Raw genomic sequence first — 18,538 nt, 5'->3', positions numbered from 1 at the left:
GGATAGCATTGCGCAGTATTATCACCATTGTTTTAAATATTAGATGAAGATCCATTAAATAGTAATAGCTAAGCTACAAAAGTGAAAAACAATAATGATTAATCAATCTTCATAAAATTTTACAAACGTGTAGTCTTTGGTGTAGAGAAAAACATATATGTATTACTTTCTTTCCTAGACCATCAATATATCCTAGTTACGTAGTCTAGATAAAAACTACTTTGCAAATGAAAATAATTTCTTCTTCTTTACATATTCTATAACCAATCCTACTGTTACCACATTAGCCACATCACGTGGTAAGACAATAAGAGGATTATATCAATACATGTATTTAATTACTCTCAATAGCAATCATTGTTCCCGTACCACAATAACTCGATTCAATTACGTTACAATATATTTTTTTACAAGTACTCAATTGTTACTTTCTTAGAAAACGTACATACACGTGCATTTCGATGAAATATAACAATACCACCGTGGGACTCATCAGAATGATTACATATTTATATAACGTTAAACATATCAAAATAACGCTGCGGAATTTCGTTCTCTAGTTGGTAACTGATAACATTAAAAGGTTATTAATGAATGAAACATTGTAAACAAAAATGAACAAGTGATAAAAGAAGTTTACAATATACTAAATACGTATTTAATATAACATCTTGTATCGGTACTAATATTATAAATACCATTGTAACTGAACACAGACAGAGATAACCATATAATTCCTAAACAAATGAACTAATTTTTCTTTTTCTGAAATACTTATAGTATACGGCTGCTAGTGACAGCTGTAGGGATATAGTTTCTGAAAGTATCATTTTACTTTTTTGTTTCGTAAAATGTAAAACCTATTGTATATCTTAATTAGTCTAATACCATTTCAATTGTAGAAAAAAAAATATTTTAAATCAATTTGCATATCAAATAAGAATTTGTACGTATAATCCTTACTAATATTATAAATGCGAAAGTAACTCTGTCTGTCTGTCTGTCTGTCTGTCTCGCTTTCACGCCAAAACTACTGAACCGATTTAAATGAAATTTAGTACGCAGATAGTCTAGACCCTGAGAAAGGACATAGGCTACTTTTTAATGCGTAAAAAGGGTTGTAAGGGGTTCAAAATGGAAATACAAGGTTATCTTTATGCGGTTGAATCCTTATTCTCATCTTTTCATCGTCCGTTCGTTCATTCGTCATCTTTTCATTTCACTAGCTAACAACCAATCAACACATCGCGTGCGTTTGCGCCAATAAGGTATCCATCACAGAGAACAAAACCACAGATAACATAATGTAAAACGAAAGATCTTGCCGGAAACATGACGTTGACGTTTAGTGAAAATATTGTTTTTGACACTTTTTATGATAAAATCGTATATCATGTGTATGTGTTTTTTCTTTAAACCTGAAATTGGCCGATTGCGAGACAAATTTGGCGATTTTTTTATTAATTTGTTTTACGGCTCTGGATACAAGCCCAGTTTAGCCCAACTTAAAGTTTTACAATATAAATTACAAAAATTAAAGTCAATGTCCAATGTTAAATAATAATAAATGTCAAATGTTGTTTCCCTGTTCTGACAAACTTAAAAAAAAAAACTTAATAACAATCAAAATTTCTTCACATTTTATTTACATTTTTTAAAGAATGTTGTGGTGTGGCACTATCCGAAATTAAATTATTTACCCATTTTTGTAGGTTATACAGAAATAATGTGTGGGTGTTTATTTAAAAAGCATTAACACAAAATTAATAAAGTATAGGTATTAATAAATATATGGTTGTTGTATCAAAATAGAATTTTTTACATTTTTTAAGCTAAAACGATGAAACTTATTTATTTGACTTATATTGTGTTAATTGAGTTAAATATTTTTTCATTATTTACGCGGACGAAGTCGCGGGTACAGCTAGTGTAAATATACATCTCTTTCATGTAACTAATTCTACTCTAAAATACATTCAATATTGACACTGTCACCAGTCTAAACGCACATGGCATGATCCATGTTTACCGATAGGTACCGGCATGTAAAACTTGGCAATAGGCCAACCCGTCTGCCAAATCTGTATTATTTACTAGTGGTTATTGTTGTATAGGACGCTGAACTTAGCGTAAATATGCCATTCTAATCCATCAGATCAAACTCTACGAAAATTATAAGACTTGATTCATAGACGGGTAGAATTTTTAACAGGGTTAGATCAAGCTACATGTTTAACTGAGATTCGTACTGTTGAACGGCTTCTACAGAATTGTCCAATTTATCCGTTGAAATAAGAGGAAACATTTGCTTCCTAAAATAAAATAGTAACAGTATGGTCGACTGTTATAAAATAGTAACAGTATGGTCGACTGTTATGACTTACGCAATGCTCTTGATTCTATAGACCACAATATACTGGCATTTTAATAATATATTTTCGATTTACCAAAACCCTATTTAAATAACGTTCTGCTTCTACTCAAAGTAAATATAGTTGTGTCTACGTGATATGTCTAAGGATTTCTGAACCAAATATGTGTACCACAGGGATCTAATCTCAGCCCCTTTTACACACATTTGCTATACAGTGGATGGATGAAACATAATACTAGTTGTATTATGTTTCATCATATATATAACATTACTTCATTTTTAAATGTAATGAGCATTATAAAATGTTTTTGTTGCACATTAAAATGTACATATGGAAAATTACTAATGCATGACTTATATATGAAATTAATACATAAATGTCGACGGCAACGCATAACGTCATAAAATAAGACTAATATTTACGCAATTGCGCTGGAGTATATTTAAATAATACGTTCTGTATATGAATGTTTATCACGATCTTTTTCGAAAGTCATTGTCAAGAGTACTACAATTGAGGTATGATTTTCCATGAAATTACAAGAAAATATTATGAAAGTAATTATTGCAGGTCCAAATTACAATAAAATCTACATATATTTTCAAAGAGATATGGATATTTCTTTTATTATGAAACAGGAGAATGAGCCCACGGTTTTCACGTCGAATGTGGAATCCTATATGGTATTTATTTTCACTACCGCATTAACATCACCAAAAATACTCTTAGATGGTGATTCTTTTACAATTATTGTAGTTTTAGGTTTATTTAGTAAATATCTGTAAGGTTTTCAATTCACAGTCGAATTAAAAGCCTCACAGATATTCCCTGAAAGATCTTTCTGAAAGAAATTCTGTATACAATTGGGATATCTGTATAGATGGATGATTCTTGAATCAGTGATATATAACAACTAGTGAAAGAAGATATTGAAACATTTAATGGTAGCTGCGATTGAAGAATGAACAAACACAGTATGGCATTTTTTTTATTTCTTTTTAAATTTAAGGACTTTTGTACCATCTAAGTACATGTCAGTCCCATTGTACCCTAAAACTAATTACTCCATTACCTCACCAGTGAACAAATTGCCTTAGCACTATGGCATGAGTGTATCAACCCCATTCACGCTCAACAATTGAGGGTCAACAAAATCAGTGCAATGTCAATTATATAAATTAGTACGTTCGATTTCAGGTTCTCGATAACGACGGCCCGAGAGGACTCAGTTTATCATAACCTATTTACATGTATTACGTATTATACTTTATGACATTATTGTACTTATATATTAAATAACTAGTTATACTCGCGACTTCGTCCGCGTGGAAATTAACTTCATTTTTCTAAAATAAAAGTAGCCTAAGTTAGCGACAGTTGACAATGCCTCTGACCCCCAATCCCCCATCAAGGACAATAGCCATGAAGGTATCATAAACATAAGTGTTAGTTACACTATTGTTTCGGTAACTTACTTGTTTCACGATTGTCGTTAATTTAGGCACGGGTAAATAAAATAAATAATTTCCGGAACGTTACTTTAAAAATGTTTAATATTTTCAATAACACGATACTTCATCAGATTTTGTATGTCATTTTATCATATAATTTATGATTAATACAAAATTAATAATTAAATGATCGCATTATAACAAAGTTCTTGCTACACCATTACAATAACTGTTTAAAGCATTTTTGAAAATTTTACAAGTACATACTATTATATGTCGATATACATATAATAGTCGTCTACAAATCATAAAAATATCTATCTTCTTAATGTGATTAAAATGGGTAAAGGGGATTGTTAGTCATGTCAGATTGACTATTACGCGGTTCTGCCTGAAAACCATCGTGCAAAATTCTTGGTGAATTTGTCACGATGTGACAAAGAATTGATATCATGCTCATCTTATTATCCTCCACTGGTGCCCCGCCAGCGTAAAACTTTAGCGCAAGCGGGTGCGCAATTGCATTATCATCCATAAAAAAATGTGAAATAAAACTGGTTACACTATTTCACACAACCGAAGTCACTATCAAAACAATTAAGCGTAAATCACTTGCCAACAGACTCTGGCGACGAGATATGTTTATGGTGTCGATTCAAAAACAAGTCAATCACAATCATTGACCGGCACAATTATGCCATTGATATACATATTTTAGATGGTTACTACGCCACTTAAAATATTTGTATTGTTATTGTGTACTTAGCAGCTTACTAATATTATAAACGCGAAATTGGTTACGAGAATATAGAACTTAATTATTAAAATGTTACATAAAAAATATTAATAATTATATTTCTATAGTCTATTATCAAAAGACGATTTGTATATTGCTTGAAAGACTAAAACTTTAAACCGGGTAAAAGATAAGAGAGCATCTAATAGCAGACTAACGTCTACTCGATAGTATACGGTGAAATAGAATCAGAGATATAAAAGCACAAATATATTACATCGTTTAAAAATAAGTTACCTAAATGATAAACAGCACAATCAAATTGAATTCGATAATAAATAAAAACAATAAAAATAACAACAGAAGCTTCCGGTTTGTAGATTCGTCTTATCACTTTATCAATATGTACAAAACATTGATTATACGGATTCGGAATGCAATCGGACGGAGTATGATAATGATAATATGATAAGCTATCAAAACTAGTGTCAGGAAGATATATTGTAGTCGTTACGGACCGATAACGTGTGTTATTCTATCCGCGATCATTCTTTGCGGGGTGATTACCATCAAATAATTTTAGCGCATCGATAAGCTATCTGTAATTGTCAGGTTTATTGATTACAGAGTTATTATGGAAGCTGGGGGCAAACAACGTGCCAAAGTCTGAAAAAATTCTTCTCATACGAAAACTTCTGCATGTCATTTAAATAATCCATAATCTAATAAATAATTTAATAATCTTATTACATAATAAACGTATAACTGGCGCTATTAGAGAACAGATATTATTCATTTATTTAAACTTTAGTACACAAATATAATATATAAATATGGCGATATTAACAACAAAGGAAGTTCTCTACAAGTGTTAACTTGTATAAGGCAAACTGAGAAATTAGTAAGCGGTTTTGTAGTTAACAACTACGTGCTAGCTTTTATTCAAACTATATAAATATAACAAATATTTAATTTATCAAATATTATGCCATGGAAAAGTCTTTGCAAGAGCTTTTATACTTGGAAGTGAAAGTCTTATGAAAACACTGAACGTCATGACCATGTTCTTTAAACTTACTATGGACTTGAGAATTATATGTAAATGTTATGCCCATGTTACCGATCGTGTATTGTTATTTCTAAGGACAGTAAAGAATGACAATAATATTTAAATAATAATCCACCCTGGACAATTCTCACAGCGCTACTAGTCCCAAGCTAAGCTGAGCTTGTGTTATGGGTACTAGACAACTGATATAAGTACTTACATATATTTTTATACTTAGAAAACACCCAGACAAACAATCATACTCATGAATACAAATGTTTGCACGATGCTAGAAATCGAACCCGCTATCATAGGAAATAAAGTTGTTTGCTAACCCGCTAGACTACCGAGGTATGATGCCTCTGTACCCTGTAATTTGAATGTTATATCACACCCTTCAAATCAAATCATAAATACCGGATCTGGTTGGAGTTCTCCCTAATATGTTAAGTGGAACTGAAGCCTTGCAAAGTAAATTGAGCTATTATTGGGTTTCTATGGATACGAGCATTGATTGGTTTTCATAGCGCCTCTGTGGAACAGTCATAGGATCTTGATTTTATAAAGTTTATTGCAAATTGTGATTTTACAAGTACTTAACTAGTTCCTTTAATATGTAATAAAATCCTTGTACTAAATTTACGACCATAAACCTATATGATACTTATTTATTTAAATGAAAATTTAATAGACTCTCGTGAGTTTTAAAGAATATCCCATAACGGATGATCGAAAACATACAAGAAGGACGATGGCAATGTTCACGATATGATATTATCATTGAACATGATCTTGTCGGATGATAGAGTTGGAAGATGGAATCACAAAATCTGTAATACTATAGACTATTTTTAAATCACGGATACTAAATTTACAGATGTAAATGTTAATTTTTCAAAAAATGTTACCAGCTGTTGTCGAGTTGGCCCGTACCTGCGATACCGATTTGTTAAATAATATTTTTTTTATTTGAAACCATTACAAACTTAAAGCTTTCTAGGGCCTGCAATATTTCTGTACCTGCAATAGCGATTTGGTTAATCATATTTTTTTAAATTTAATCCATTACAAATTTAAAGCATTCTACGTATATTACACAATGTATTTTAAGAATCGCAAAATGCTGGCAGCATAGGTAATGTTTAATTTGTCTCGGATATAAAAAAACGGACTAAAGTTAAAACTGAGATTTCATTTATTTTAGGCTTACTCACTAATCATCATCCCTGAAGGTCGTTGTAATTCAATATTAGGTATAAAATCGTGTTTACTAAAAGTGTTTTTAATGTAATTATTTACCAACTGATAACGACTGATAAAAGTTATTTAGTATTTATAAATAACAAGTTTACCAATTATACATAGACCGTCGTGGTTGGTTGTAATGGTGGTAATACCGAAAGTAGTTGGTTCGAATTGGTGCGTCATTAAATTATATCACGGCACAAGGTTGACTGTTGAATATATCTGACCGCACAGATGATGTAGACTTTAGTCTTGAAGATAAAACTTACTTTACCATTAAATTACTATTTAGGAGACTTCTATTTACTTATATTCTAAATAACTTATCCTTTTATCTTTTCGTTTCAACTTTAAAAGTTCACGTGGGATACACGTGAATTTCAATGAACGCACGCTACCTCGTATGTGGCAATACCTTTATCAAGGTGTGTTTTTTAATCTTTATATCACACATTAAACACAGTACAAAACCTGTCAAGGGCGAGTCCAAGAAAATCGTACGATTATAAAGTATAACTATCAAACTAACCACGTTTACAAATTCAATTATGTCTTCTAGTTGTTTGTTCGAAGTATCCTCGACATTGTGAAAGCGAGGAGATAATGTAAAACATTTAATAATGCATGAAGTGATATCTAAAGAAAGAGTTTCCTCTACTTGTATTCAAGGATTTTGCTAAATCGGCAAAATGTCACATGCCCCCAGTCAAAGAAGAATCCCAACTACCAACATTTGTTATTACAAATTTAATAAAAGAAACTTTATATCTTAAATTTTTAAGTTACCTAAATAGTCGCATATACAACTAAAAATATAGTTAAATTTCAATGCATTTGTTGAAAAAAAGAGTTAACAATAACGTTATTCTATAAGCCGTGTTTGTTATTATCCGGCTCGAAGGACCACTAAATGTTTGTATTTGCCGGTTCTTTTATATATTATACATTATTATGTATGAAATCAAAGACTGTTGTCTGTTGACTTGTGTGAATATATTTCAATTGTTTTTTATAATGTTTTTAAATATTTATGTACAAAACAGGTTTTAAATAGGCCGTAACATCTGTGCTGGGGAATCCCTGAGCCTTAGCTTCTTTAAATAGTCAAATTTCTGATCTGAGTCGTCCACTATCAAGTACAAGTTCAATTTTATATGTACTATCTATATTTAGCTATAATACCCAGCTATTATTTTAATATTATCTGTATATTCGCAAGTTATTAACTGGCGTACGTTTATCAAAGTCCATAGAACAAGTCATTACATACAGTGTGACCTGTGCATTGTGTGATGTCAAGTAAAATGTAGAGGTCTTTGTAAATTGGATATTCACAGCAACTGATTGAACAATAGGGACGACTAAGTCTAAAATCATTCAATTCTATGCAGGGATTCCGTATACAATATAAATGTGCACTAAGAAAATATGTATTTACCAAATATTGCCAAGACAAAAAATCCATGAACTAAAGAAAAATCTGGTACCCGTAAACTAAATTACCCAAATATTAACTTAGAAAAAAACAATCTTCGAAATCCAAACCTCGGAAAACAGATACCAATTTAAATTTTTGAGAAGTCTGTACAGATATAGACAAATCATACCTTGGATAGGTATGATTTGTCTATAATATAATATATACACATATATAACTAATATTATAAATTACAAAAATTGTCTGTCTGTATGTTTGTTGCCTTTTCACGACTAAACGGCTGAACGGATCGAAATTCAATATGACGATATATTATTCTGTTACGAGAACGGATATAGAATAACTTTTAGTTAAAAATATAGCAATTTGGAAGCATTTGCTAGCCTGACGTAATTATTGAGAACCGAACCTAAAGTTATAAAATTACGTCGTAAAATTATTTTGGTAGACAGTTTATGATATATTCACAATGATGAGCAAATGATAAGAAAATTAACTATATTACCGGCAATAGACCTAATATAAACAGATATAAACACATTATTACCGTATTACGATATTATTTGTACTTAAAAAATGTTGTTTAAGCTAAGATAATAGTTGCATGTCGAACAATAAAGATAAGTTGACTAAGTTGATCTTGTGGCTGTAAATGCGAGTATGTTAACGAGGAATACTAATGCATTGGATTTATGAGCAATTATAAATTCATAATTCCATATACAATGTATATTATGAGTAACGAATATAAAGATTAGCTTTGTATCTAACACCTAAACGAATAAAATAATGTAAACACATTCATCTTGAGAAGAGCAAAAGTAGTTCTTACTCGTTCTTCTTAGCCAATATAGTTTTGTTTCAGAAGTGGACGATAGAATAAAACAGTCTGACTAATCGCAATTGTTTAAAATCCAGTTAAAAGTAAAAATAGAAAAGCAAAAATATTGGAATCACATGATTTTAATTTGTTTTCCCAAAATTCAGGCATCAAAGTATCACATCAAAATGAAAGGATAGGGGGACAAAATAACAATTTCAATAATAACCACCTAAAAACAAAGTTCGAAGTATATAATAAATAAAGTATAAAGTAAATAGATATATGGCAACTATGTATTTTTAAATAAATACCTATTTGTATTATGAAATCTCATAAAAGTATTTACAATATCAAATTTATTTATAATCACTATGGAAGATATAATAAAAGTCGTCATTGTACGCTAAGTGTTTATTGTTATTTAAAAACAACAAGCTAATTAATACGATGTACAAAAAATTGCGATAAAATTGATAGACATTGACAATATTAGGCAATTAGGTACTAAATCTGCTGTACAATAAAATATATTAGTAAAAGAGTTCAAAATTGTTGCGTGGTCTAGTAAAGTAAAGCTTGCAATTTTCCATTAGCGACATCCAATGTAACTTTGTCGATAGGTCCAAGTATTACCTAGATTATTCCGTTATCACACCTAGACTAATCTACATGAGAACATTAGATAAGATTATATCTCGAAACTATAATCATGTTTATCTTTCCAATATTTTATCATGTGAAAACTTCTGTAGGTCTTAATTAATAAAACTGACGAGTGCTATCTAATATCGTACTCAGGCAGATAACTACGGCTACTATTGTTCAGAGAGCTCTGAGTGACATTTTGATCTGGAAAACAATAAATTAGTACAGTAAACTTGACAATATAGATTACGCATACATAACACATTAGTTCTCGATGTTTCTACTCTAGTGGCATCGACGCTACACGCACTACGTTCCAAATGTGATGCTAATTGTGGACAGAGAGTCCCTGTTATTTAGATTAAAAAATTATTGATGTCTAAAGTGGAAGTCAACCATATTTTATAAAGGAGGCCATCTTACTTACTATTCCAATCGTATACAAAACAGAATAGCTAGCTGGTGCTATTGGATGGTAAAATGAAGCTTTAACTTTCCACGAAACAGTTAAAGGTATTAATTATAATAACAAGATAAGGCCCGTACAATTACAATTACGGAAAATCTTTTAAAGCGCAATACATGATACACTACAAATGAAGTGGCTCCTACGTAGAACAATTACATAATATACTAATTATTTCGATAATTGGCAGAAAGTTTCGACTAGTGAAGTGAAAATGCTACCATCCAACTCATCAATGAGAATTCAATGAGAACTAGCTTGATAATCCTTTCATGAGCACAATTTATATTAAAGACTATAGGCTATCATTTGAAAAAAAATCTCGATTACTTCCTTCTGAGTATTATATATTAATCTACTATGATAAGTCAGTAGTTGTTACATATCGTATACTTATAGGTATACTAGATACTATTACTACTAGACACCAAGGCTGAATAAATGCTATAGTTATCAGTCCTTGCATTACACACTCTTCACACAACGCAACGTGACTAGTTCTCAATCAACCACAAGAACGAGTATGTGAGTTTTATATTAGCATATGCATAAGATATTGCATCGGTTACAAAATAAGATAACAAGTGAAATATTCGACGACAGTGCTTCTCTTATTTCAAAACACAATATAATTTCTGAAAGACCTCTAATTCTGGAAGGGTGTGAAAAATGGTTGAAATTCGACAAAAATTTGTTTTTCTTTCTTCAAAACTTAAAAAAATTCGGAATGTCACATTTAAATTATCTTGTTGGATAGTTTACACTTTTATTGACTGTAAGATTGGAAAATATGTGACGTCAAAAATTTTTAAATTCGTGTATCATAATTTATAGATAGGTACCCCCCTTATAAATTTTGATTTTGACATTGCATTTGCAATAAAGTCTGCTAATTAAGAGTTCAGAACAGAAGACATTTCTTTTTTGTATTTACTTCTGGTTCTATGGAAACCATTCAGTTGTAATTTTCATCCACACACTCGGCACGCTCTGTTCAACCTGTTCAGACCAGTGGATGGTAAACCAGCAAGAAATGTGGGATGGTTTTGTGTACACCGATGTCTCGGCGCGTGGTAATTGCCATTCAATTAGAAGCAATCAAGGTTAAGTGGCAGTGGGTTGGTGACGTCTATAGTACATATCAAACGACTTATGGCAGTTAAAGAAATTGGACAATTGCATGATGTATCAAATATTAAAGTGCAGATTGATAAATAATCATAAGCTGATTTGTATTGTTGCTGAATTTGTTTTTCTACTACTGTACGCATAAGTATATTATAATTATAATGAATATACTAAAAGCTTTATTCCATGAACGTCTGGTAAATTCAATAAACATATTTCATGTCCCGTCTGTTATGAGTACAACGTTAATGAAGTTTCGTAGCTCACGAAAATATAAACTGTTAATTAATACATACTATTGTATATTATTCTTTTCTAAGTCCATCTTATTTTAATGTTTAAATTCGATAAATGGATTCACTAAGATTAAAAAGAATACGCGGTTATTTGCTAACGACATGCGACCGTAAGTTAAATGAAACAACTGCGTAGTTGCCAACGCATAGACATGCAGTTATATCCTAAGGGGATAACCAAAGGGGGAACAACAGCTAAATTTAAATGTACAGTATTGTTGGACAAATTAAAGTAAAAAATAATAATGATAATGTAAAACTAAAAATGTAATAATAATCTACATATCTTTTCAATGTGTGTTTGTAAATTTAAGAATACCAAGAAATCATTTATTAACCAATGTTCGTATCAAATACACGTTTCTTTCCTCAATTCACACTATGAGTTCATAGAACAGTCAGGACGTGTCCTTTTAAATATACTTAGAAATAATAAATATGTATTAAAAAAATTAAGGATAATACTCTTTTACATCATCTATACATATAAAATTGGAGTGTCTGTCTGTAATATTGAAATAACCATTTTTTACTACATGCATATAAATATAAATACGGTAGATGCAGCTACAAAAACATTTTTTTTTATTTTTGTCTATCTGTTTATTCCGGCAAATCCCTGAAATGGCTGGACCTATTTTGACGGGACTTTTTTTTGGCAGGTAGCAGATGTAATAAGGAGTAACTTAGGATACTTTTATTTTAGAAAAATTCCATTATTTTAGAAAAATAAAGTTTAAATCCACGCGGACGAAATCGCGTGTACAGCTAGTAACATATAAATAAGTAAAAAGCGCTAAATATTATTTTTATTTCTTTCACATCGTATGAATCGTTCAATATCATATCAAATTTGAAGTTACAACTTGATATTTCGCCATATATAAAATCGTTCCAGTTGAAATCATGTGACATGTAATGCTGGTATTGGACTGGGTAGCTATATTAAGGCTGACTGTGATTTAGGTGCGATTATCCAGTTGAGCTGAATGAATCATTGGTGTGCTTAAAAGAAGTACAAGGTGACAACGTACTGAACTGTGAGGACAGTGATAAAAAATATTGTTCTGTATTAGTAACAAAAATGTCGTATATGAATATAGAGCTCTTTACAATTTGCCGAAAAAGTAAGATCCTAAAATGAAATGGAATAAGCGTTAGTAAAGAAAAACATATTACTTGGATCTTGCAAACATTTTAATGTAAGATTCGAGATAATCCAGACGATAAAAAAAGATAGGAAAACGTTCTAGATTAATCAATAGCTATATTGACAATAGGGGGAATAGGGGGATTTTTTCGATTACAATAGAAATCACCATATTGTGTGTCTGTTTTTAGTACAGTTGTTTCTGGGACAACTATAATTTTTTAATCTTTCACAATAACTCAATTACTTTTAACGTCATTATTAAAAAATTGGAAACACAACGAGAAAATTCTAAACACTTCAAGTAACAGACTTAAAACCTTAATATTTACTTCAGAATTACATAACGAATCGATTTTCCGTCAGGAATTATGGTTTACACTTGGCCCGCAGCCAACTTACAATATTCAAAGGTTACGCAGTCGATTGTTGCCTGAAATTGGCATCGTCTCAAATAACACGAACTATCATTCATATTTTAAAGTATAAATTGTATTTTCTCTTTAGTTTATGATACTGGAATGAGCGACAATGGAAAATAATATATTTCGTATAAGACGTGGTCCATATTATTCGAATTTTGATATGGCTTTTATATTATCCTGTCAAACTTTTCTAGCGTCTTTTACCTTGCTCTATTTATTATATATATAGGTCTCCAAATTTTTAGGCACAAAATTATGATAAGCTGTCATATACATTATGATGCACACACAATTATATAAGATGTTCCATATACGATCAAAATAGGAAAGGAGATGCATTTGTATGATAACGACTTGAATTTTCCGTCGACAATAAACATGGTAAAAGCCGAGGGCGTCAAATGTGTGTGTACATTCGGTACACGTTTTTATAAATCATACACAGTAATTATAAATTAAAAAATCCTTTTTTGGGACATCCAAAGATCCATTATAATCAAGAGATAAAAATAATTTTTTTAAATAACATTTTGCTTAGAAAAGTTTCCACTGTTTACCCACGAGTATTCTGACGACGGTCCACGTCGTCGATAGAAATTAGCATGATAAATGTGGGGAGACTGATGTCGTATGTCATATAGACGCGTCGTATAACACTGCAGTGCGTACATACTCGTACAGTACGTATGTGATATTTTTTTTCTTAACTGTTTATCGCACCGAAGACTAGTAAACAATTTACTAATATTTTTATAGTAAGGATATAAAAGGCGATCTTATTACACAAGAAATCTCTTCTAGAGAACCTTCGGGTAGAGAAGTGAAGACATGATGCGCCATATAGTGAAATGTCCGAATAATATAAAACTTCAGTATCAGTAGTATTCATCAGTATTCTTGAATAAGTAACACAAAACGTAACTAATTCTAATTATCTCATGGTCCAACCGGGCTACCATTGAACACGCATTTTTAAATATTCCGTGTTTCTGCCAAAACTTATCTGGAAGATACAAGAAACAACGAAAACACGGGGCAACAACCGACATTCAGATTCGGGGTAATAAAATAAACATGTATCGCCCCACTTTTAGTGTAAGTACGTGGGCAATATAATTAAATACATAAATTCTAGCTATCGAAAATATAGTCAGCAGTTATCAAAGCTTTTAATTATAATACTATTAATAGAAGTAATAAAATAAAATTGGAATGTATTAGGAAGATGACCGGCTCGACCTATTTGGCAACAAGACAATGTATGATAATTATTATGCTTGTGTCCCATTTTTTACAAACATTTCCGAAACTAGACAAATATTTACACACTGTCATGCGGGTCTGGCTTGGAAAATTGATCGAACAAGTTATTTTTGGGTTTAAATATTTTAACAAGGTAGTGCAAGACTTCACTCTTTCACAATAGATTATGAAATTGTGCTTTAAAAATAATTATCATGTTAATACGCTTTTCCATAATAATTTTATACAAATATTGTTGTCACCTAGTCGCCGTCGCAGCACAAAAATGCTCCGGTTTTAAAGGTTTCGAAATTTTCCAAAATATGATTATGGTGTGTTCAAAGTTAGGAACACGAGAGCGATTCTTCTAGTAACCTGCTTTAGCCGCTTATGATAAGGCAGGTCGGGTGCTTGAAAAATATGATAACATACCTGAGCTGAGCGCAGTAGAACTGGTGCGGGATGGCGGTCAGCACGCCAGCACCGTCTCCAGTGTCATTGTCGCATGCGCACGCTCCACGATGTTCCATACGTGTAGCGAGCACTTCTGCATCGCGAACGATCTAAACGCGAACATTACTAATGTAAAGTTGGATAAAGCATTTTCATAGCGCACGGGAGCACCATGGCATTATGATCCAGAAAATAGCAACTCTATATGCTGGCAGAGCAATAGCGGAGGATAATAGGATGAACATAAAATCAGTTAAGCGCCCATCATAGCGACTTCACCAGGAAGAGATAGAGGATTGTCCTACCTCTTCTTTCATAAATAGAATAGGCAGAATCTAAACTGACATCGTGGTCCAGTAATATTATACACCTACTTAGACCAGGCAGTATGTGAGTTTGAATCAAGTATACCTAATCTCATAACTACGCAGCTTCCTTTGCGAGTTGTGTTCGGGTTTGAACATCAGGTTTTAAATCGTATTAGTTTTTTAGTACCCACTTAATCAGTTCAACCAGATTGTGATCGGTTTTCTCTTGACTAGTGTTCAAAAGAACGACGGTATCAAACTGCATGCATGCATGCAACTTTGAGATTCATTAGACTTGAAGGTGCCTCAACTTGTTTACTATGTATAAAAGAAGTATATGATTGACAGAATGTGACAATTACTAAGCATACTTACTTTATGACTACGTTTACCGTCGATAGCAACTACAAAACCAACACCGCAGGCTTCGTGCTCGTTCTGAGGGTCGTACAAGCCTTGCTTGCTCGGCCCTTCCCACTCCATACCTGCAAAAACAGAAGAAGAAGTGCAGAAGTTCTTGTATACGACACAGACATTGATTTTTTTGGGCTATTATGACAAACCAGATCTGTACTTTTATGAGTGAATATAGAATGGTGCGTATACTAAAGGCAATCACCTTAAGTTATTATCAAAAAGCGTATAGAAACATTATAGAAGTAAATTCTACAACTTCTTCCAGAATGAAGATATATCGTAACGTACACACAAAGAAACGAGTTGTATTGATGCATTTTCTTCAGAAACAGTTCAAATATTGAGTGATCAAACTTCATCAGATTCAAACAAATTTAAAACTAGACTAGTTTTTGATTATTAATAATTGTAATGATAATAAATTTCTACAAAACTATGACTATGGAAATGAACATCCGAAGACATCTATACAAATTCACCTTGTCCCATAAATAGCATTACGAACAGAATGTTATCACAGAGTTCACGGTCATAAGCCATTGGACTGAGTCTATTGCGCAAAAGCCGGCAAATATGTACCAAATGAATAAATAAAACACCTAATATCTATGAATAAATCATAAAGCACGATTTTGCTTAAAATATTCAAAATATGCAGTACCCGTACTGATATAATTTTATTACGTTGCTACTGAAATGGTCAACAATTGACACCTAAATATTTAGAACAGCACCACGGACATCGCATCGTCATGTGATGCCCCTGTTACTCCTTATGCGTTGCTGTTCTGGAAGCCCTTAGTCGTCGAGAATTGCAACGCATGACACCGCAGTGTCATTGCACCGTACCATGTAATTTCACTACCATATCAATCAAGCTGAAGCCGAAGCTTGCCGGTAGGAGAAACATAAGTAGGAGAAAAAGAGTAAGAGAGTCACTTTCGATTGAAGAATTTGAAGATCCACGATCATCAAATGTAAATGCAGTATTTAATTGTGAATATATACATATAGTAGTTGAATGTGAGGTAGTGTATTTAATTGACACACCATCAAGGTCTACAACCAAAATTCTCTACATAGGTACCAATATATCGAAAGACGTATATACGACGACAAATGACGCAGTTATTTCGTATAACCAATCATTATTGTACCCAAGCCAGAGCAAAATCTGATCAAACATTTCCTTTCAGGCGAAGACTGCTAAAATTAAAAAAATAGTTGCATTTTGAACTCTAGTGAAATTAGCACTTGAGGAGAAATTGATCATCAGAATCTGTGCCTGACACTAAGGGCCATTACCAACACAGATTCACATTATTATTTCTAATTTGTATCTTTGTAGTAGAGTGGAATTTGTACAGATTAGGTTGCATAGGTATTTTCAACTGATCTTTTATGATACTACGCAATATGCTATAGAAGTTGTGGACCAGTTTAATAGGCATGACAGTGGAGTAACAGGATAAAGAGTTATAACAGGTGACCTACCTAGGACTAGCAAGATATAAGGCCACGCCATTAGTGGAGTTCATATTTATTTTCATCAAGGGAGTATAAGTCTTTATGCTATCAGCATTTCATACCTATGAAAAAAACTATTGTCACCAAATTATACAGCTTGCTTTACACCTCTTATATTCCATCATATTATGCACTATAAATACTGCGTTTTAAGAGTAAATAGCATTTGCATTGTTTTATTTAGGATTTTAGCTAGTCATATTGCAATTAGTAAACCAAGTGTTTACAAATTTTTATGCATCAAAAAAGAACATCAAATATAATTACAATTGTTCACTATCAGTTTTCTAATACCCAAAACACAAGCTCTGCTTAGCCTGGGACTAGATTGTGCTGTTAGAATTGTTCAGGTTGGGGGGAGAGGATTGTTACTTATGTAGACTACTTAATAACCCTAGTGCTAGCAATATATGGTATATACCTGTCCTCCACACTTCCCCCTGGAAAAATTTGCATGGCAAATTCATGGAATTCATCACATTGGGTTAAATGACTTGACTTCATCATCCTCTATTGCTGCCCCACCAGCATGCACTATTAGGCTAGGCGGGTGCACCATTTCATTATCATCATTTTAAAAAAATTGTTCAGGTTTATTACTTACCAATTCTTTATTATCTATACATATAAATAAAATTGGAGTGTTTGTTTGTAATATTGAAATGACCGTTTTTAACCACATGCATATGAATATATATGCGGGGCATATACTAAAATAACATTTTTTATTATTTTTGTCTGTCTGTCTGTGTTTGTTCCAACTAATCTCTAAAATGGCTGGACCGAGTTTAATGGGACTTTTTGGGCAGGTAGCTAATGTAATAAGGAGTAATTTAGGCTACTTTCATTTTAGAAAAATAAATTTAAATTTCATGTGGATGAAGTCGTGGAAACAGCTAGTAATAGATAAGAAGAATGCACTAGTAAGAGTACTCTCACTAAAATATTAGTGGCAATATTATTAAATAAACTGCACATCTGACTGGGTGTCTACTATATATATCAAACCTAACAAGATATAGAAATATGTTTCTATCTCTTGCTAATAGTAGCTGCAATGAATTGGTAACCTTTTAATCTCAACTAGGCAGCAACTTTTGTACTGTCTACCATCTTACAGAATAGTTTTATATAGACTGTATTTTATTTTTCATAATATATTGAAACAAGTGGCAATGACAAAGGGCAAGTAATCTTTTGATGGTTATAATAAGACAATGGTGCTGATTACAAGTTGGAAGTGATATAAATATAATTTATATCAGTGCATGAAAACATGCACTAGAATTAAATATTAATATAACTTCAGGCTTATTTGAAGGGTATGATGGAACTGACATACCAAAAATGGACAATGTCCCTAAA

The 18,538-nt window shown here is 31.9% G+C and overlaps 1 protein-coding gene across 1 annotated transcript in view; it reads right to left on the bottom strand.

Annotated features, from left to right (window-relative positions):
* Nucleotides 1-18,538, bottom strand: part of LOC131846961 (uncharacterized) — a 58,225-nt gene that overhangs the window by 38,098 nt on the left and 1,589 nt on the right. Inside the window, exons 2-3 of the mRNA XM_059196377.1 lie at nucleotides 15,605-15,714; nucleotides 14,901-15,031 (exon numbers count right to left, since the gene is read on the bottom strand). Coding sequence (XP_059052360.1) covers nucleotides 14,901-15,031; nucleotides 15,605-15,712 — 239 coding nt within the window. The 5' untranslated portion in view covers nucleotides 15,713-15,714. The remainder of the gene's footprint in view (nucleotides 1-14,900; nucleotides 15,032-15,604; nucleotides 15,715-18,538) is intronic.

Source organism: Achroia grisella, unplaced genomic scaffold (genome assembly GCF_030625045.1).
Source record: "Achroia grisella isolate CSIRO2021 unplaced genomic scaffold, CSIRO_AGI_Agris_v1 utg515, whole genome shotgun sequence".
Lineage (NCBI taxonomy): Eukaryota > Metazoa > Arthropoda > Insecta > Lepidoptera > Pyralidae > Achroia > Achroia grisella.
Note: the sequence above shows the minus strand (reverse complement) of the source record. Positions and strands in the feature narration are given on the sequence as shown.